The following is a 20745-nucleotide window of genomic DNA, read 5'->3' as shown; positions in this document are numbered from 1 at the left end:
CGTGAACTTTTTTAAAACTTGTGACAGTTATGGCGATAGAATGTATTCCGGAATAAATTGCCTAAATGTATAGAAATGGAATTTATACACCACACACCTACTTATTTCAATTAACACTATCCCGAATCCTAGGAGAGGTGTAATTCGAAGGTATCTCTGCCCTGTGGCAGGGATACCAGTGAATACAGCAATTATCGACCATTATCTTATCACCGCAACACGCATTATACCGTAGACACATTTGTAAACAAATACTACTTAGTTACAAATAAATTTTTAACCGAGATAGAGTAAGAAATAAGATACTTAATGAAGTTTACATAAGATAAAACTTTTTGTAAGTAACAATAAGTAGGTACTGAACTGAACATATTATTCAAGTGTTTTATGATAAGTTTTTATCATAAACCTAAGTAATTATTGGATATTTTGTAATATTATTAATGCATTAATGGATGCTGTGTTGTTGTTCAGTGTGTTAAATAATAAAATAACTATGATCAAGTCTGTGAAAATTGCGTCCAAGTTTGGTCAACAATATAGATACGCATCTCAGGTTCTGCCCCAGTTATCTTCGGTAAATATAATTATCTAAAAGTTATTAAATTATGGCAGCTCATTAATTTAAATTATTGCTTCGTCACTCTCGTAGATGTATCTAGATATACTTTATTATTTTGTATCCAGTCAGATATTTGGACATTAGGTAGACCGACTTTGATTGTAGAAATTAGAATTACTTAGGTAGTGTTTTATTATAGGTATTTATTACAGGAAAAATATAAAATAATACGGAAAAAATTCGCAACTGTACAAGAGACAGATTTACATTATTTTAAACACACACTTGGCGAAAATAGAGTAATATCAGATGAATCAGATATTCTTCCTTATAATATCGACTGGGTAAAACATTGTAGAGGTACGTACGTAAATAATCTGAAAAATAGGTAACTTTCTTTAATTTCATTTATATGTCCTCTTATTTATCTATGCTAATGAGGTATGCGTTTGTGAGTTTGTATGTTTGAGGCGGGTATCTCCGAAACTACCGAACCGATTTCAAGAATTATTTCACCATTAGAAAGGTACATTATCCACGATTGCTATAGGCTATATTTTATCTCAAAATTCCCACGGGAGCAAAGCCCCGGACAACATCTAGTACACTTTAAAAACAAAACAATGCATTTTAAACCGCCTAATGGAATTTCCTTATGAATTGCAACTTATATAAACTACAAGCTGCGGGGCTCCCGGGATAAAAAATTTAAAAGTACCTACTTACCCTATGTGTTATTCCAGGTTATATTTTACCCGTGTACCAAATTTCATAACAATCTGTCCAGTAGTTTTTGCGTGAAAGAGTAACAACATACCTACTTACGTAGTTACACACTTAGACTTTTGGTTTATAGATTGCAATTCAAATAGTGACTTAAACCTAGGGTAAATAACTATTTGTAGGTCAATCGAAAGTGGTATTGAAGCCTTCAACCGTGCAAGAGATTTCCAAGATATTGTCATACTGCAATGAGAAACGTTTGGCGTTATGTCCGCAAGGGGGAAACACTAGCGTGGTGGGGGGCGGGGTGCCGGTCTTTGATGAAATTGTTCTTAACTTGACCAATATGAACAAGATCATCAGTTTAGACGATATATCAGGTGTGATCATCAGCAGAGCTAGCATGCGACATGTTAGCAACGACGACAAAACTACTATGGTCGCATGCTAGCCCTGCAGGTTTGTTGATTCGACAACGACAACTAAGTAGTTGGGTACACATGTATAACAGACAGTAGACAACTAGCTTTTCAAATTTCAATAAGATTTCAAGTCGGATTATATCATTCTCTGAGCATCACTTTTGTAGGACGCAAAGCGGTGTTTTAATTTCCGGACCGTCAGAAGACTTACGTTTGATTTCATGATTGGTTTACTTTTAAAAGGTGCGCTGATATGTGAAGCGGGGTGCGTCTTAGAGACACTGGACAACTTCGTTCGTGAACATGGACTGATCATGCCGCTGGATCTGGGCGCGAAAGGCACCTGTCAGATTGGTGGCAATGTCAGCACAAATGCTGGAGGATTACGATTGCTGCGTTATGGGAACTTACACGGATCCATATTGGGGCTGGAAGCTGTACGTATAAATACCTAGCTATAGTTACTGTGAACATTAAAAATAAACTGTTTCTTTTGGTTTGGGCGCAAAAGGCAAACATACATATAATATAGGTTGGTACCTAAATGATGTACAAAATTAAAACATCAATATTATAAAATAATTAAGAGTGCTCGATATAAATATAATGGCAATATCAGTACAAACACTGGGGCCCGACTACGCGGATTTGTATAATGGAAATTTATTTTTACATAGGCTAAGAGGTATCCTCAGGTGAAACCGTAGGAATGTATTATTGTAGTAGCTAAAATACCTAATCCATGTACGAGACTTTCAGACTTATTACTTATGACTTTCCTTATTATGTAGGTAGTGTTTCATTTATTGTTCAGGTAAGAGCAGATGGAACTATTGTTGACTGTCTCAAAGCTTTGAAGAAAGACAACACGGGGTATCATCTAAAGCACTTGTTTATCGGATCAGAGGGAACCCTAGGAGTCGTCACTAAAGTGGCTATACACTGTCCGGCCCTTCCCAAAGCAGTTACCATTGGTTTCTTTGGTGAGCGCTTAATTGTATTTGTTAACTTGTTACTCAATTACCTATAAAGTATATTAAAACACTTATAATTTTTTGTACTTACTTCTTTTTTCGAGTAAGGTAGAAAATATTGGGTCTGATTCTGCAATAAAAGATTGTACCTAAGTACTTCTAGCCGTATCATTTCTATCGGTCATGTGAAATACTTATAAGAAAAATGAACGACGATGGGAAATCACGTTTTTTTTCAGGTGTTAATAACTTCGAAAATGTTCTGAAACTATATAAAAGTGCAAAGTCATCGCTAGGAGAAATTCTCTCTGCATTCGAAATGTGCGATCAGGAAGCAATCGAGAGTTCCGTAAAATATTTGAATCAAAGGCAAGTAAGATTGTTCTCGTGCAAATGTCGTTAAAAGTGGCCAACTGATGAGCTCTCCAAGAAAAAAAACTATAATGGTAAATATTTAATTTCAGACTACCGATACCAGAATTTCCGTTCTACGTGTTAATTGAAACACACGGTAGCAACGACGCTCATGATGAAGAGAAGCTCAATAATTTTCTGAAGAAGGAGATGGATAATGGGCTTATTTTAGACGGAACCATAACTTCAGAGCCGACCAAGATGCAGGTAGGCTAAATATAAAAGGCTATGTATACTTTTCAAGATAATTTGATGATTTATTCTTCTAGAATCTGATGTAAAAATTTTGATATTTTCTAGTATATCTGGAGGTTCCGTGAGAGTATACCAGCAGGTGACATGAACGGCACTTTCATGTACGCGTTCGATGTTTCACTGCCTCAGAGTCATTACTACGAGCTCGTACCGATTCTGCGCGAGAAACTGGGTGATAAAGTCTTGAAGGTCAGCGGCTTTGGCCATATTGGTTAGTGTCAAGTTTTTTTATTAAATTGAAATGGCTGTAGAAATAAATTATGTGCGGGTCTTGAGAAACCTTATCATGTCTTTTCTGAAGACTCCTGCAGCATTTTGGGAAAGCCATGACAAGCTTGACAAATGGACTAAGTCGGTATCATAGAACTAATAGGTACTCTGTTGTACGGAGTACTTACCTACCTACTAATTCCAATGAATTAATATCGAAATATCGGTATAAAATCTACTATTCTGTTACTTTTTTAGGAGATGGCAACGCACACATTAACGTTGTCACCGAAGAATACAGCCAAGAAGTGACTGACATAGTGGAGCCATTCCTATTCGAGGAGGTAGCCAAACGGCAGGGCTCCGTGAGCGCCGAGCACGGGATCGGCTTGAAGAAACCTCAGTACATGCATTTCAGCAAAGACGAATCTGCCATACAACTGATGAGAGACTTAAAACAGCTCATGGACCCAAATGGAATCTTAAATCCATATAAAGTGTTACCAGAAATTAAGTAAATTTAATTATCATATTGGTAACTAGATACTAAAAATGTTTTACTTACTTCTTAATTTTATATGGTCCAGTTATTTTTATCGACTGAGTATTTTAATTTAGACGTTTAGGTACTTTGTCCATGATCCGGTTTAGTTACAGCAAAATAATATTTTCCATTGTACAGGAAGATTAAATTATATTTTTATAAAACTTTTTGTATTTTTTAAGTATTGACAGTTATTTCCTTGAATAATATAATAATAAGTAATTGTCGAAGACGACGCATGATATATTCGTCCAGCTGGTTTGGCATAACTAAGAAACAAACAAATTTGTATTTATAATTTAGATACCTACCTACTGGGACTACTGGAGTCATAGAGTCCACGCGAACGAAGTCGCGGGCATCAGCTAGTAAAAATAACATCTATTCGGTAAGTACTTATTAAATGTAATTATTGTGTACATCATACTACCAATGCTAGTAGAAACAGATATAACATTGACATAGAAAGAAAATACTGAGGAAAATAGGTACGTCGCAATATATTTCAAGAATCATAAAGATAGCGAGTCATTACTAGGCTAACACAGTATTCATGTTTAGCAACACAGAAGTATAGCATGTTGTGGTCTTACGTAATCGATTTGGAACCCGGTTTAGTAGCAAAATAGCATCTGATATGACTAGACGTATTGCCGCTCGGTGATAGTTTATTTTTATAATGATAAGCCCAATAAGATTAGTGTTAGTGACTGCGTTTAGCAACAATCTAAGAGGACGAGCCAAATATGCGACGCAAGCACTGCCGCAGTTATCTTCTGTAAGTATTTTAATCTGTGACCTGTTGATAACAAATGTGTGTAGGTAAATAAATATAAATGCGTATCATTACAGTTCACCGAAAAATATAACAGATATGGAAAAGTATAATATCAAAAATTATAAAACCAGTAACCAGACACTTTAACAAGTAAAATGCTTGCCGAAATTTATTTTGGATGTTCACATTTTCCTCCGGGAAATAATTTTTCACGCTTTGTTATAAAACCTATGAAGAAAGGAAATAATTTATTTATTTTTTAGGAAAAATACGACGTGAAAAGGAAAAACTTTGCAAAACTTCAGACGAAAGATGTAGAACACTTTAAATATTTACTGGGAGACGAAAGAGTTTTAACAGATGAGACTGATGTCCTTCCATTTAACATTGATTGGATAAAAAATTGTAGAGGTAACAAAAGCATTTATTATGCTTGGTTTTTCCAATAACATATTTTACATCATCAGGTATCATAAATAGTTAAAGAAAGTTTGATCAATGTCCTTACCATCTAAGTTTAGGTATTACCCTTTTGTTTTATTTTATTTTTAATCTTAATTTAGCTCTATTGTATAACTTTTATAGTAACATAAATAAAGACATATTATTATTAGGAAAGTTAAACAATTTATTTTAGGACAATCACAAGTCGTACTAAAGCCAAAAACAACCGAAGAAGTCTCAAAAATCCTGACTTACTGCAATGACAGGAAACTGGCGGTGTGCCCTCAAGGCGGAAACACTGGGTTGGTGGGGGGCTCCGTGCCCGTGTTCGACGAAGTTATCGTCAACATGATGCTCATGAACAAGGTCATCAGCATAGACGATATATCAGGTACCTACCTAACATAGGAATTTTTGTTTAGGAACTAATATGCTTTCTTCTTGTAGGTATTACAATTCCATAGTTCCATATAAAACGGGGTAGTTAATCGAGATGTCGTTGTTGCGTACCCTCGGTTTGGATACCAGCGATATGGAGTACTGTCGACGCAGCCACCTTCGATATGTTGCACTGTCGATGCACCATACCTTCGATATGGTGACCTGTAGCTGTAGCGACCATCGACATGGCGCGCTTTCGGCACACGTACCTGTCGATGGTGCGTTGTCGATACAGCGACAGTCGATGTACTGATTGGCGATATTATGAACTAGACCCAAAAATATTTCTACCTAAAAAGTACAATACGTACTTTCTTGTCACCCCCGTTTCAATCCTTCCAGGCGCATTAATATGTGAGGCAGGCTGTATCCTAGAATCTCTAGACAACATGGCTCGCGACCACCAGCTGATCATGCCCTTGGACCTGGGCGCGAAGGGCACGTGTCAGATCGGTGGCAATGTCAGCACGAATGCCGGTGGCCTGCGGCTGCTGCGTTACGGAAACTTACATGGATCTATCTTGGGGTTAGAAGCTGTGAGTAATCATCAGTCATATTGTCGTTGGCTCGTAAATACGCTAATTGATATGTACCTACCTACGTAAGTATATATGTAGAAGTCGTAGTGTGTGAAATTAGTTATTCTTGAACGATCGATGTAGTTAGAAATCATTTCATTTTTAGGGTTCCGTAGCCAAATTGCAAGAGCGGAATCCTTATAAATTCGTCATGTCTGTCTGTCTATCCGTCCGTTGCTTTTTTATTAATTACAAATATTTATTAGGATTACATTTTAACAAAATTAAATAAATATCTAAAGGTACCAGCCAGCCTGTACTGTAACAGCATTTGTATATTCCAGGTAAAGGCAGATGGGACAGTCATCGACTGTCTCAAAACCCTGAAGAAGGACAATACAGGGTATCATTTGAAGCACTTGTTCATCGGATCTGAAGGCACGCTAGGACTTGTGACCAAAGTTGCTATACATTGTCCTGTATTGCCAAAAGCCGTGACTGTGGGGTTCTTTGGTGAGATTTCATAAATATATTTCTATCACAGGTTTCGATCACAGTAGTCAATTTTTAAATGTAGGTAACACTTTTTAAATGTAGGTTATGTCTACTATACCCCACAATATATCAATCAACAAGGCGTATCTATTGTAGAACCCTGGGGAACACCAGAGAAAACAATCTTTACTGTAACACGCATCTTATTGTCCATTTTACAGGGGTTGAAAATTTTGAAAACATATTGAAGCTGTACCGAAGCGCTAAGTCATCTTTAGGAGAAATTTTATCAGCATTTGAGATGGCAGACTACGAATCCATTAGCAACACGTCGAAAAACCTAAATTTACCGTAAGTATTACATTGTGTCACTCTAAATAATTATTTTATATTTATATTATGTGTTTTTCAAATCAAATTGCTTTTCGTGGGAAAACAGAAAAATTACCTTGTACTAACTTTTTTTGGCTGGTGATCGTGATATTTACACTTTTTTTTTCAGAAATCCCATATCGGACTATCCATTCTACGTGTTGGTGGAGACGCACGGCAGCAATGAGGCTCACGACGAAGAAAAACTAACCAAGTTCCTGACGAAAGAGATGGAGAGTGGACTCATACTCGACGGAACTGTCTCTTCAGAGCCCAAAAAGATGCAGGTACTTTATTTTGAGCGACTCAACATACCTATGTCAATTTTCTGTAACTCCTACTGGGCGTTTCAAAAGTAAAAGGGCGACGACTATGATGACGGACGGTCACAGTACACAGGCCACTAAACCTCTTTACAAAAAGCATAACACGGTTCAAAATAAATCTTTAGTCTTGAAGAAAGGACGAAGAAAATTAAAAGGGATATATGTATATAAATTACCTACTTACACAGCCCCTGTAAATAATTTAAAAGAGTTCAAACTGGAATTATAAGAGTTTTTTTTCTGTAGAAGTACTTAATAATATATATATTTTATGAAATACTTTTAGACTATTTGGAACCTGCGTGAGAGCATAGCGGGAGCGGGCCTGGTGAAAGGCTATGTTTTCAAGTATGACGTGTCGATCCCTCAGAAATTTTATTACGACTTAGTGCCAGTACTGAGGAAACGAATGGGGGACAAGGCTGTGACGGTGTGCGGTTATGGACACGTAGGTAAGGGAAAATCCCAAAGTTTGGAATAAAGGGAATTTGTGGAATATGTCATCCAGAAATCCCTTGCAGGCGATGTGACAGGTGTTCTAAAATGCTTCATTGATTCGACTAAAATATGTAGAAAATAAATACCGTACTTACAATTTCAGGAGACGGTAACATCCACATTAACATTACAGTGCCGGAATACACGAAAGAAGCGTCTTCCATACTGGAACCCTTTATTTTTGAGGAGGTGGCCAAAGTGCAGGGCTCCATCAGCGCCGAGCACGGCGTCGGATTTAGAAAACCACATTATATTCACTATAGCAAGGATAAGACCGCGCTTCAGCTCATGCGGGACTTGAAACAGCTAATGGACCCAAATGGCATACTCAACCCTTACAAAGTTTTGCCTGAAATTTAAGGATATTTTTTTAAAAGAGAACACTCTCACACTGGAGTTGCATAATATCAACGACAATACACTCACTACGATTACTAGCTTGGTCTTCAAAAGTATCTACCCATACAAAATTTATTTAAATAACGAAGGAAAGAAGAAAGGGTGTAATGAGAGAAGAGTTAACATTACCAACGTTTGTGTAAATTTCTCTCAATCAATTATTATTATCGTTACATATTCTATATATTTAAATTGAATGCACAATACAATGCACCGACACACAAAAGAAAACGTTTACATTTACAGTACTTAAATTTATATAACTATGTAACTACTATCCACAGTGATTTACTGAACAAAAATGAAACAACATTAATTATTTAAATGACTTTTATTAAAATATCCATTTATTCTTATAACATTCATAATATCACTGCAACAAAAATACAATGGAATATTATAAACATTTTCCTAATTGCTTCAAATAAATAAATCCAGTATTGCATAAATATATCAAAAATGTATTTTTATTAACTTGAACTATTAGCAAAAATTAGTTGTATGCTTTAATATCTGTAGTAGATACATTACATTTATTGCTATGTATTATACTTTGAAAGCACTATAGTTTCCTACGTACACAAAGTAAAGAGAATACAGATTTGACGCTTCATGCATTTTGTATTCCAGTTACATTCAGGACAGAGGTCAGTTTATGAACGACCCTGAGTACAAAATGTCGGCAGAGACTAAGGCTGAAGGAGCGCGTATAAAAATATGTGAAATATATACATGAGCTACTCTTTCTGTATTCTTCTCATTTCGTGCAATTTATTCATTTAAATTGGCAATTAGGTCATTGATTAAAATTATCTAGCACTCAAGGCAACTATCACTCTCTGTCTCACTCATATCGAATAGGCGTATTTAATCACAACAAAGTCAACATAAATTGTAATAAATTTGGCATTTAATAAATTTGGTGAAATCTCTCAGTTTTTGCTGCAATGAAATCCTATGAATATCTAAATGTTAGTTGCCATTGCCGATTGCCAATGACTCACTTGGGATCACTACACACTGGTATCGTTAGTAACCTAACCAGATTTTAGCCCAAAATAAAATTTACTGAGATACAAGTAAAATGTGACCTCATTATTCTTAAAATAAATTAATTCTCCACCGAAAAATCGGAGTAATCAAATTATTTCTCGGTTCTTGTCGTCTCAGAAGTAAACAAAATCAATATTTTTTTTATAATTCATAGAATTGTACAATAAACAGATTAGATTTATCGCAGTAAATACTATTTCAGACCTATGTAATATGACTCTCCATAAAAATTAAGTAATGCACCAAAGAAAGAAACTTTGTGCTACCAATATTAGAAGGTAATCTAAAATAAAATTACCGGATAAATTGTTCAAAAATATTGCTAAAAATCATCGAGATTACTAAAAACCGCGCTACAATAATTTTAAATTCAGGCCAATTTCATGTACTGTTTCGAAGGCAGGCGGAAAATTTTGGAATGAATTATTATATTTTATATTCGTTTTTTGTACATAAATTATCGCCATTCAACTTGTAAACGTTCGTGTTACTCGTGATACTAGTTTATAGGCGATTACTGAACTCACATTCTCATAACAGCTGCCTCTCGCAGTCGCTCTATTTCAGCGATATCGTGTTGACGTTGCGTAATAAATGGAAGCCGAGAGGAGGTAGGTAAAAGTCATTACTGCAAAGTACTTTTTCGGCCTGCCTTAGAAAAATCTTTTGAATGTAATCAAATCAGCCTTCCAATATTCAAAATAAAGTGTCATTGTATAGCATGGATTCATTGGAATGGAAGTATATGGTACGTTAATCAATAATCCATATTTTTGACGTTCGACTTGTCCTGACATTTTTAATGTGTTATTAAATGTGAAGAAAGTCATTAAATTGCCCAATGTTGATTCTATTCATCAATAGAAAAAATAAATGGAGAAAATATGAGATCACTAAATATTATTATTTGATAGACAAAATGTAAACAAGAAACAAATGGCTCTCAAATATGGCCTTTAAAATATTCCGTTGCAGGAACGACAACAAGATTAACAACAACTATATGTAACGATTGCTAGTTGCTTTACCTAAAATTTAGTAAACTAAGAGAACTACATAAAACTTGTTTACATTTAGTCTATATATTTTATTATTGTGTTGCAGCTGCTGTGTTTACGTATAAATTATATTAATAAAACATTCAATAATAGTGATCAAATATACAAGCGACAAATTGGATAGTCTTTTAAAATGCATTTGTTTCATTCTTATACGTAAACACATCTCCCGATACCAGACCAAATCTAATAATAACCGCTAATAAATCTACACACAAAATAAAGTACATCAATTAGAATCTATAGTCGGCGTTTACCAGGAGAAAGCAATCTAACTAAAATTAAAAGCTTGTTTTTTTACTTACCCAAACGATACATGTTGCTCTCAAGATGTTTAGCGATGTTTATAGATAATGTATTATGATAATCATTGCCGTCGCCAATGCAAAACTTCATGGTATGGGCGTTGAAATAATATTTCAGTAAAAATTAGACAGGAAACAAGATACACCTACATGTGTCATGGAAATTGATAAAGTAGTTTATTTTTTTCGGCAATGTAACACCATTTTTTATTGTATATGGTGTTTCGTTGAAATACTTACGAATTACCATATTACGGACCGAAAATATAGAAATTTGAACTCTCATTCCATTTCAATCAATAAAAATAATAGCAAGAAATTTTGCTATGAAAGTCATTAATGCTAGCAATGATCATAATTCAAGAATATCTTCAGAATAGTAATTGCTTACTCCTCATAATATCTGCTGTATTCGAATATTTTGGTAGTCACAATGAAATATATAAGTTTTAATCAGACAGGGGTTTCATAATCTGTCACATTGAGTAAGTTTGTTCATATTCAATTACCTATATAATGCGTTTTTCTTTATGTTATTTACATAAAGGATATGTTTTAATACCTTCACGACTGGCAATATCATTTTTCGAGACATATACGATTCATTGCAACTACCGTGATAGAATCTTTTTGTAGTTTTATATTGTTTTTTACATTTTTGTTGTCGTAGACTAGCGCCGCTGGGCCGCGGGCGGTTATCGCTTGATCTGGTTGGAGATCTTGAGGAACTCCAGGAAGCCGGCCTGCATCTCCGCGTCCATGCCCGTGTCCCACGCCTCGTTCTCTAACTCCTCGCTGTAATAATAACAAGTTATGAAATCACTAGCCTCTATCCTCGGCAGCGGACGGGCGTAGCGAAGTATCTACATTAATTTTTCTAAAATTTTCAACCCGATTTAGCTTCCTACGTATCTTATGGCCCATTAGGAGCGACCCACTGCGTTTAGGCATTCGAAATTTGACTGGAGGAACAAAGTAGGTCGGTAGGCTGTGACATTGTCATAACGTGACGACATACACGCTGCGATGTGATTGGTTGGCTGAGTTTCACTTCCTTTCTTATCAAAATAAAAAAATAATTCTGTATTCAACTTAGGGTGATTATTTTAAACTACTTGAAACGAAGTCTACTGTTGACTTCCAAGGCGCAGGTGAAGGATAACATTATCGAGTGTATTATTGTTAATCTGACACCAGTCAGATTTTATTGAAGTCTCCTAAAGGCGCCTGACAAAATTTACTTTAGGACGCTAAAATAAATAGATTAAATAGATCGCTGCGAGGAAATCCTAGAGTTGTAATTGAAAGAATTGCATTAAGTACTCACAGGATATCGTCGTCGAGCGCGGCCGCCTTGGCGGGCGGCAGGTTGTTCTGCAGGAAGGCGGCCTCCTCCGCCGTCAGCGCGTGCCCGTCCGCTAGGTACCCGCCCTCGTTCGTACCTTCTAGGGTCCCGTTCGCTGTTACTGAATATTGCAAGATTGTATCATTTATTAAAAGAACACAATTAAAAATTTCGATAAGTATATGACTGGCGCCCTATAATCGGAATATTTCGGAATTCCGGCGGGGCGCAGCTAGAATTTTATAACATATAGATATAGTTAAGCTCATTGTCGTATTAGATAAAACAGCACGGCGCGGAGCAGTACCTGTATATCTGAGCGGCGGCGTGGCGGGCTCGGGCTCGGGCTCGGCGAGCCCCCAGCGCGCGGCGCGCAGAGCCAGCACGCCGCGCACGCAGCCCAGCTGCGAGCGCAGCTTGAGTCGCTCGAACGCCGCGTGCATGCCCGCCGGGCAGTCCGCGTCCAGCGCTATGCCCGACAGCTGATTCCAAAACAAATTTTAATGTAAACACCGGAGTTTCTTAACCGAGTTTAAACTTAACCCCGCACTAGCGACCTCGCTATACAGCTCGGCGTCCGGTCTAGTTAAAGCCGCGGGCACCAAGTTTACACGGGAAAGCGATGGCGATGAAACCAAAAGTATGGTCAAATTAAGCACCGCCCATAAAACGGTAGCAGAAGGCGTGGTTTACCCTCCGTCGACGCGGCCAACCATCATGTCGCCCCGCAGCCTAGTCCCTACATACATGAATCAAAATCGTAATAAACATCCTATCAGTTCCTTGTTTATTATAAAACTTATACATATTATAAAACAAAGTCCTCTGCCGCCTGTGTTCGCGATCATCTATAATGTGATTCCTGAGTAAGGTTCAGGTGTACAATTTATTGCTTTTACCCGAGCGAAGCCGGGACGAGCCGCTAGTTACCTACTAAATAATTCAATAATATATACGCCTACGTTGGCTCGGTGTGTACCCGCATCACTTAATACTGCGTCGCTGCAACCCAAAATGGATTTTAGTCACCAAGTGTACCTGGCATTAGACAATTTTAATAAGAAGGGCTTTTTTATAAATATGAATTGAGATAAGAATCACTCTGGCGAAAATTATGTCGCTTAGATGAACTTGTCTCCAGTTTAAAATCACTAAATCGTCAAAAAATATTTAAGATGTTCTATAAATTAAAGACATAAAAATTAATGTCACTCACTTTCAGGAGCTGGCAAACTGCTTTGATGTTCACTTCCTTGTCGGTGTCCAACAAGTGCAGTAGCACCTTACAGAGACTCTCTCCTAAAGTCTTGATTCTGCCTCCCTGAAAAAAATATTTTGAATTTCAGAATTCACTCCTATTAATTTGTGTGAAGTGATTACATTTCGAAACCAAATCTTAAACCTACCTATCTACTATTATATCCCAACTAATCTTATAAATGTGAAAGTAAGTTTGCTTGTTACCTCTTCAAACTTTATCTACTTAACCAATCGTCTTGGAATTTTGCATATACGTAGTTTGATATGCGGGGAAGGACCTTTCATTCAAGAAAAATAACTGCTCTTGGGAAATAAACGCGGGCTGAGCCGCGGGCGATAGCTAGTAAAGAATAAGTGTTTGTAAATTTTGTATGGAGGTTATATTTGGAGCTACTCAACTGACATCTGAAATTCTTTTAGTAGCTACAGTATTCACCAGTCAATAAAGGGTGGTTTTTATCCTGGTATTCCCAGGGTGCTATCCGGGGCTAAAGTTATATTTTATGAATTAATATAATCTCACTTCTACAACTAACCAGCCAAACTATCTTTAGCATTTTATTGCAAAGTTAAAAACAAGAAATATGAAGAAAAAGACCACATCAACCAACCTGGTTGTCTTCAAGCTGAGTGTATATCTCAGCGAGGAACATGGCAAACCCTCTCATATTCTCTTCGGAAGTCTCCACTCCGCTTATGATCTTGTTCTCCTCAGACGAGCAGCGCTCCAACAAGCAGGCTCGAAACTTAGACTCCTCTGGAGGTGCCACAGAGTCGTACATCGAACATAGCCGGGCGCCATTGTATCGGAAGTTTGCCTCTCCGATAGACTAAATTTAAAAATATATTGAAACTAAACTTTGCATTTTATTACTATAATTTTCTGCCATATTATTGTACCACACCATGTGTTATAGATGAATATTTTTAAGTTCTAGATAATATGTTGTGTACTTGTAATTCATTACAAAGACTTGAAATTACCTGATTGACAATTGCCTCCACTAGAGCTCTAGTGTAGTTTGTATCGTGCAGAGTGGAAGCAAATGAATCAACAAGTGGTCCACACAGGGTGTCGAACTTGCCAGGGTCGAATGTTATCTCACACATGACAGTAATCAAGTTAGCAATGTTCTCCTGGAACAAAAACCAATATATTAGGTTATGTAATTGTAATTACTTCCATAAATAAGCATGTTACACAAGTTAAAAATTAAAGATTTTTAAATATATACATATAGTGACATTTTATGCTAAACAAGGAAATTTATCAGATATCATATTATGGCTATCTGGCTCACACAGGCTAAATGAATAGCCCCTTACTGACTATGGTTTCAAAAGTGGTTGCTGAGTGGTTAACACTTTAATATGACCTATTGTCTTGTGGGTGTTAAGGAATATTAATTACATTGTAAAGTTCCTTGAATACGGCTTTCAAAGTGTTACATGCATTTTACTTCTAATTGTTCATTATATAATATGCCTTCAACTAACAAACAAACTCACACTTATATAATTAATAGAGGAAAATACAATCATCCCACTAACATTATAAATGTGAAAGTTTTGGCAAAATTTTCACCTATAAAAATGACAAAAACCTGCTAACCTATCAATAATTTAAATTGCTGAATAAAATCTTGATGAAATTATAAAGAAACTTCAAAGTCATCTAAAATTATTTCAATGATTCTTTACTTACCTCAACTTAAAAACAGTGGTTTAAGCATCATGATATAGGTATTATAAGATATATGACTTGGCAAGTGGGTCAATATTTTATGACTATTTCTCAATATAGAAGAAAAAGAGATGATTTGTCATAATAAAAAGTGAAAGGCAATGTTATGAGTTATTTAACTGAAAATTCACACAAATTTTGAGCAATAAACCTCGATCGAATGAGCCTTATTTGATTCAACTGATCCAAGAAAAGAAATTGATAAATACCATCAGACCTTATTTTAGACCTAAAGATAATTATTTTTATAATTCTACTGAAATTAACAAAGGGAATTATAACACAGTTATATATTAATTATATGTACAAACCCTTATATCCATATTTTCAGCTTCTTCAAGAGAATATGACATTTGATCAAAGTTGTATCTGTTCTGATCCTGGGCTTGCCGGAGTCTGTCTTGCACAGAGAAGCGGGGCAGCCGATATGGGGCTGGATCAGCAGCATAAGCTGGTGTCGCTTGGGGTGTATAGTTAGGGGGGTACCATTCCTTAGCCTCAGCTGACAGCTTCGATTTAGGTGCCTCAGTAGTCACTACAAGAAATAATAATATATTTAAAAGAATAATATATGGATTATTTATTTGATCAACCATTGACCCCAGAAAGCTAAAAGATTTAACTGTAATAAATTTATAGCACCACCGGCATCTATTGTCAAACTAATCAACGTCATTAGAAATGAAAATCCTTACTTTCTCCTAAAGTATTGTAATTATTCAGAACGCAATTACTGGCCATGTATGACGACGTCACATTGCATCGTATACGCGTCGAAGCGTGAAAGTGATAAATTTTAAATACATAAGTGTTTAACAATACCTTTGGCATCGTCGTTGACGATCCTAGGCCGGCGAAGCTCCCGTGGCTGGTTATCAGGTTGCCAACCACGGCCTCTGCCTCTGGATCCTCCAATTTCTCCGTTATTCATTTCATATAGTTCTTAACAAAACTGAGAGAGGTCTTCTTTGAATTAATTCCATAAAATGGGTAAATTTTGATTCGACGAATATAACAATCGTACGACAAAATCGACACGTAAACAAAGAGAAATACTTTCCAATTCACAGCAGTACCTCCATCTTATTTGTGCAAGAGGGACAGACAACATACCATTCCATTCAACTTATCATTCATTTATTCAACTTATCAACATATCATTCAATTCATTCAAAAACCTAAAACCTAGTATGCGTCGATACCGATAGTCGTACGCATGTAGGTACGTCTACGTCTATTTGATCAATCGCTTCGGTACATAGTATTTTCATTTCCTGTAACACCACTCTGATATATAGCCACTCGATAGTGGCTAATCGATCAGTAACACTTATCGCGTATACCGGCTACCAATTTCATATATCAATGTTCCATTTAACAATATATATTATGTAAATTCGCCCCAGCGAACCGTAGTGTTTAAATGAGCAATTATGCACATGAGATGATATTTTTTGTATTATCTCATGAAATATAACTGCGGGCGGTTGATATCAGTGGGTAGTTAGTAACCCTATTATTCATAAAAAAATTAAAACACAGTCATGGAATTAGTACCTAGTTAGGTACTACATACACAAACAGTACAGCTACCTACTAATTCCATGAACAAATATAAGCTAAAATCACAGGCTAAAATATATTTTGTCTCTTCCTGTCAGTGTTATATCTAATTATGCGATTATAAATTAAGAAAGGGCCCCGCGTGTTATAAAGTGTTTTTGAACTTTTTTGCTATGTAGATTCTAGGTATGGAAAGAAAATATTTTTCTTTCTACAAAAAAATTACCTAAATAAACTTACAACTAACTACCAAAGGCGACGTTGCTGTGGCAGAAACCATAGCGCTGATTTTCAGCTGGAACCATGTGGCATGTATGGCATAATAGTGAGGGCGCCACTTGTGTTCTAATTCCTGTTGACGTTTTCAGATTCCGAATTCCGTGATACTATTCAGACGTTCTGTTTAATTTTGTATTCGGAACCTAAACCAACTACGATTTTATTGCTAGATCTAAAACTCCCAAATTGCGATTTTCTACGATGTATCAACGTTAAAACTATTTCGATGAATATTTTAACAATCTTTAGTCAAATTTTATTTTTGAAATGATATTTTTTCTCTGTACATTATATTAATAATTCGAATTTTAATACCAAAATATACCATATGATTTATAATTTTTATAGAATTATTTCGAATGCGAGCAATAAATAAATAGCAACATATAATAGGGCATATTACACAAAGCTCAGCGCAGATTGCGCTACTGGTACAACTAAGGTACACAAACGTTGCCAAGCGCCAATTTTCAATATTGTTGCAGATTTACGACCAAAGTTTAAAGGAAAAAAGCTTTTAAAAAGGAAGATTTTGTGAATTATTGAATAGGCTTTCAGAACACAAAGTCTTAAATACAAGACGAATTTGCTAAATGATTCAAGTCCATTGTAAAACACAATACCTTTATTATAATTTTTGAACACTATTGATATCACTATTTGAGGGATTGGGATATGTAAGTAATATACTTACATATCCCAATCCCACAAATACAAATTCCACTTCTACAACATAATCAATTAACCACTTCCATCCAAAAACTATTCAAATCCAAAATATAAACAAAAAAAACCGTCTATAGGGTTAACTTCATATACGACGACAAATATTTGATTATTAGCTTCACGTTTAGCAGCTCTTTGTCGCCTTTGAGTACACTTTGAAGACTTCAGTGTTAGACCATGAGAAAACTGAAGAGCGGTTAACTGGTCCTGAAAACAATAAACAATTTTATCGCATTATTTGATCAATTACTGTGGTAATAAAGTAATAAACTTGATTTTGACTGAAGCCTTACCTGTGAAGTCCATATTTTTATGTCGTCAGGTGTAAAAGTGTTTCGAGCATATTTTTGACCATAAATTTTACAGCGTGAGGCGAGTTTTCGAAGTTTTTTATCTTATGGAAAACGATTTTTCTCAATATTTCGGCACCCGAATATGCTACATTGATGTATATTTTCACAAACGAATGCTTACATAATGAAAGGATTAATAAAGTACTCTAAAATAATTTTTTAATCGACATAGCAAAAGGCGGCAAAGCTTTAGTGTACCTAACATACTGTGCTGTACTCTGGCGAGATAAATGTGCAGTAGGTAATACTCCCTGTGAATTTTGGCTTAGCCGCCACATTTTTCTTTGGTACCTATGCGCTGCGGTATGCGGCCGCCAAGCCAAAATGTAGGTATTCGAGCGCGGCGATTTCGATGACGTCATGTTTTTCAGTTCTGACTAGGGGAACACATACCAACTTGGTTTTTCCGTTTGGAAAATGAAAGGAATGTGTGCGAAGACGGCGTGAATATTTTGTATGAACGAAGAGTATGATTTCTGAATTCGGATTTCTTAGGTTTCCGCGTTCGGAAACTTGATAATTCCAAAATAATAAACCAGCGATTCTCAAATTTTTTGAAGGCTAAAACAGCTGACACTGTTAGTATATATAGGTATTAAACATTCAACAACGTTCATATTTTATTTTTTTAAATAATTACTTTGCAAAATAATTAAATCATACAAAATAAAAACCAAGGTACTTTTTTAATATGACCAATATTTTCGCGATGCTTTGCACTTTGCACTCGGTACACTTTGAGAGCCACTGACTTGATCTAGCTTAGTTCCATTTCATTCCAAATAATGCATTGGCATGACTGCTGTCCACGAATTAAAAAGGGTTGATGATAAAATATGTTTACTCATTATTCATTATCTACAATTTATTCTACTTGCTACAAAAAATATACAGCACTATTTAAATACCTATGCTATACAATTATATTACAACAACAACAAAAAAATACGAAAAGTAATTGATTCAAAAATTATAACAGATTCTGTCACAAGTAAAAAAATCTAATTGAAGAAAATTGCTTTTTTCTTTTTATATGATAAAATTACCCCAATTAACCTACAAAAGGAGCCACCAAGGGGACACCCTTGGTGGCTCCCTATTAATGTCTAGAATTGGATAAACAAACCAATTTTAGGTTGGGCTTATTTTTGAGAATTTTCCCCTTCTAGACTTTTGTATGAAAAGTTAAAAACTTATTTTTGTTTTGTCCTTACCGCACATTTGAATATTTGGCATTGACAGAACAAAACAAAATATTTTTTAACATAAAGTAGGCCTGATATCCTTTTTACTATAATGTGCTAACTTTGTTGTTGGGAAAATCATTATTATGGCAAACAATGGAGCCGTAACAGAAGAAAAGAAGAAGAAACAGGCTTAACTTTTTAAAGATCTATACCTATTATAAGATGAATATAATAGGTATAAATCTTTAGACATATTTTAAACAATTTATTTTCTTTTCAAAATCAATGTAAAGAAGATAGACTGAAACATTTACTAATGGATATGAGAAGGGACTGTTGATCAAGTTTTGTTCAAGATATATTATATATTTATATAAATGAAGATCAACAATCTGTCAGTACAAGATTAACAACATCAAATGATGAGTATTATAGTATGATTGCACAAGTACAAGCCAATGTTCCAATTGCTTCTTCATTATGATACTACAGTTATGTATATCTACTTCAAATAATTCTATATACTGAAAGATTCTCCACAACCACATGTGCCTTTTATATTTGGATTATTAAATACAAATTCTGCTGATAATTTGTCCTCAACATAATCCATTTCAGTTCCTGAAACAAACATTTTATAACATTACTTCAAGCAACATGTGTAAGAAAATAAATTTATAAATAAAATTAGACAGAATAATCTCTTTGCAAAACGGTAATTTATGATTCTAAATATTAATACAGTTAATTTTTGTACCATCATTAGGTAGGTACATAGATAAAAGAAAAATATGTATTACATTATAGGAAAATAATACCTAGAAGTGTCAATTGGGCTTTCTTGTCTATAATGATAGTCACACCATCTTGTTTCACTTCTTCATCCAATTTTTCTTTGTTTATCGCATAGTCTAATGTGTAAGATAACCCATTACATCCTCTTTGTCTAACTCCTACTTTTAATCCTACAAAACCTTTTGCCTCCTCTTTTGACATAATCTCTTTGATTTTATTAACAGCAGAAGGTGTTAGAACAAGCGCTGCTCTTGAAGGTAGGACTCGTTTCTTCACAGCTCTTACCGTTGCACTAGCTACAGCTTTAGTCGCCATCTGAGAATTAATAAAACAACAAATAAATAAAACGTATTGACGATGTCGACATAATATTTTTGGAGGACACTTAATTATGACATGTTTATATATATAGTTTGTGGTTTCAATAATATTCTGGTATTTTAAAGAATTAGAAAATAACTATTATTTACCTGAAATTTTTGGATTTCAAATGTTTTTTGGATTTTTATTAAATTTCGTAACATGTCATTTATTTACTGACATCCTGACACATCCGACACCACAAGACACTGACAATTACGAAAATCTTGTCAAAAACATCTGTTCTCCTCGGCAAAGTCATTAAAGTATTACGGTATCTAGTTACTTGTTTAGTTTTTTATTTGTACTATTATTTCTTGTCACCTCCTAAAAAAGTATTTT

The 20745-nt window shown here is 35.3% G+C and overlaps 4 protein-coding genes across 5 annotated transcripts; 2 read left to right on the top strand and 2 right to left on the bottom strand.

The window, feature by feature from the left end:
- The first annotated feature begins 78 nt into the window (after positions 1-78).
- LOC128670540 (D-2-hydroxyglutarate dehydrogenase, mitochondrial-like) lies at positions 79-4268 on the top strand. 2 transcript variants are annotated; one of them, XM_053746285.1, is made up of 9 exons: positions 79-577; positions 775-922; positions 1468-1665; positions 1951-2144; positions 2522-2690; positions 2921-3050; positions 3146-3302; positions 3396-3561; positions 3819-4268. In XM_053746285.1, the coding sequence occupies exons 1-9, from the start codon at positions 452-454 to the stop codon at positions 4076-4078; spliced, it is 1548 nt and encodes a 515-aa protein (XP_053602260.1). In that variant the 5' UTR covers positions 79-451; the 3' UTR covers positions 4079-4268. The 2 variants fall into 2 exon arrangements, with proteins under 2 accessions (XP_053602260.1, XP_053602261.1); XM_053746286.1 differs by lacking the exon at positions 1468-1665.
- A 394-nt stretch (positions 4269-4662) lies between these two features.
- On the top strand, positions 4663-9306 carry LOC128670541 (D-2-hydroxyglutarate dehydrogenase, mitochondrial-like). Its single transcript, XM_053746288.2, has 9 exons — positions 4663-4882; positions 5146-5293; positions 5520-5717; positions 6110-6303; positions 6630-6798; positions 7002-7131; positions 7283-7439; positions 7765-7930; positions 8080-9306. The coding sequence occupies exons 1-9, from the start codon at positions 4784-4786 to the stop codon at positions 8334-8336; spliced, it is 1518 nt and encodes a 505-aa protein (XP_053602263.1). The 5' UTR covers positions 4663-4783; the 3' UTR covers positions 8337-9306.
- Paip1 (Poly(A) binding protein interacting protein 1) lies at positions 8692-16249 on the bottom strand. Its single transcript, XM_053746290.2, has 8 exons — positions 15963-16249; positions 15452-15675; positions 14381-14533; positions 14008-14226; positions 13353-13457; positions 12444-12618; positions 12119-12257; positions 8692-11586 (listed from the first exon to the last, which is right to left on the bottom strand). The coding sequence occupies exons 1-8, from the start codon at positions 16069-16071 to the stop codon at positions 11487-11489; spliced, it is 1224 nt and encodes a 407-aa protein (XP_053602265.1). The 5' UTR covers positions 16072-16249; the 3' UTR covers positions 8692-11486.
- Positions 16250-18884: 2635 nt separating this feature from the next.
- On the bottom strand, positions 18885-20662 carry MagR (Magnetic receptor). The gene is made up of 3 exons (XM_053746497.1): positions 20514-20662; positions 20067-20358; positions 18885-19869 (listed from the first exon to the last, which is right to left on the bottom strand). Exons 1-3 carry the CDS (start codon positions 20565-20567, stop codon positions 19766-19768), a joined length of 450 nt encoding a protein of 149 aa, XP_053602472.1. The 5' UTR covers positions 20568-20662; the 3' UTR covers positions 18885-19765.
- Positions 20663-20745: the final 83 nt, after the last annotated feature.

This window comes from Plodia interpunctella, chromosome 6 (assembly GCF_027563975.2).
Source record: "Plodia interpunctella isolate USDA-ARS_2022_Savannah chromosome 6, ilPloInte3.2, whole genome shotgun sequence".
Taxonomy (NCBI): domain Eukaryota; kingdom Metazoa; phylum Arthropoda; class Insecta; order Lepidoptera; family Pyralidae; genus Plodia; species Plodia interpunctella.
This window is presented reverse-complemented; position numbering and strand designations above follow the sequence as displayed.

Excerpts from the sequence above, each read along its gene's own strand:
- LOC128670540 (XM_053746285.1), top strand. The coding sequence starts at position 452 with ATGGATGCTGTGTTGTTGTTCAGTGTGTTAAATAATAAAATAACTATG. Across the intron at positions 1,666-1,950 it reads CAGTTTAGACGATATATCAG|GTGCGCTGATATGTGAAGCG; the intron begins GTGTGATCATCA and ends TACTTTTAAAAG. Across the intron at positions 3,303-3,395 it reads CAGAGCCGACCAAGATGCAG|TATATCTGGAGGTTCCGTGA; the intron begins GTAGGCTAAATA and ends GATATTTTCTAG.
- LOC128670541 (XM_053746288.2), top strand. The coding sequence starts at position 4,784 with ATGATAAGCCCAATAAGATTAGTGTTAGTGACTGCGTTTAGCAACAAT. Across the intron at positions 5,718-6,109 it reads CAGCATAGACGATATATCAG|GCGCATTAATATGTGAGGCA; the intron begins GTACCTACCTAA and ends CAATCCTTCCAG. Across the intron at positions 6,799-7,001 it reads CGTGACTGTGGGGTTCTTTG|GGGTTGAAAATTTTGAAAAC; the intron begins GTGAGATTTCAT and ends TCCATTTTACAG.
- Paip1 (XM_053746290.2), bottom strand. The coding sequence starts at position 16,071 with ATGAATAACGGAGAAATTGGAGGATCCAGAGGCAGAGGCCGTGGTTGG. Across the intron at positions 15,676-15,962 it reads CGTCAACGACGATGCCAAAG|TGACTACTGAGGCACCTAAA; the intron begins GTATTGTTAAAC and ends TATTTCTTGTAG. Across the intron at positions 14,227-14,380 it reads TGGAGGCAATTGTCAATCAG|TCTATCGGAGAGGCAAACTT; the intron begins GTAATTTCAAGT and ends TTTTAAATTTAG.
- MagR (XM_053746497.1), bottom strand. The coding sequence starts at position 20,567 with ATGTTACGAAATTTAATAAAAATCCAAAAAACATTTGAAATCCAAAAA. Across the intron at positions 20,359-20,513 it reads TTGAAATCCAAAAATTTCAG|ATGGCGACTAAAGCTGTAGC; the intron begins GTAAATAATAGT and ends ATTAATTCTCAG. Across the intron at positions 19,870-20,066 it reads AGCCCAATTGACACTTCTAG|GAACTGAAATGGATTATGTT; the intron begins GTATTATTTTCC and ends TGTTTGTTTCAG.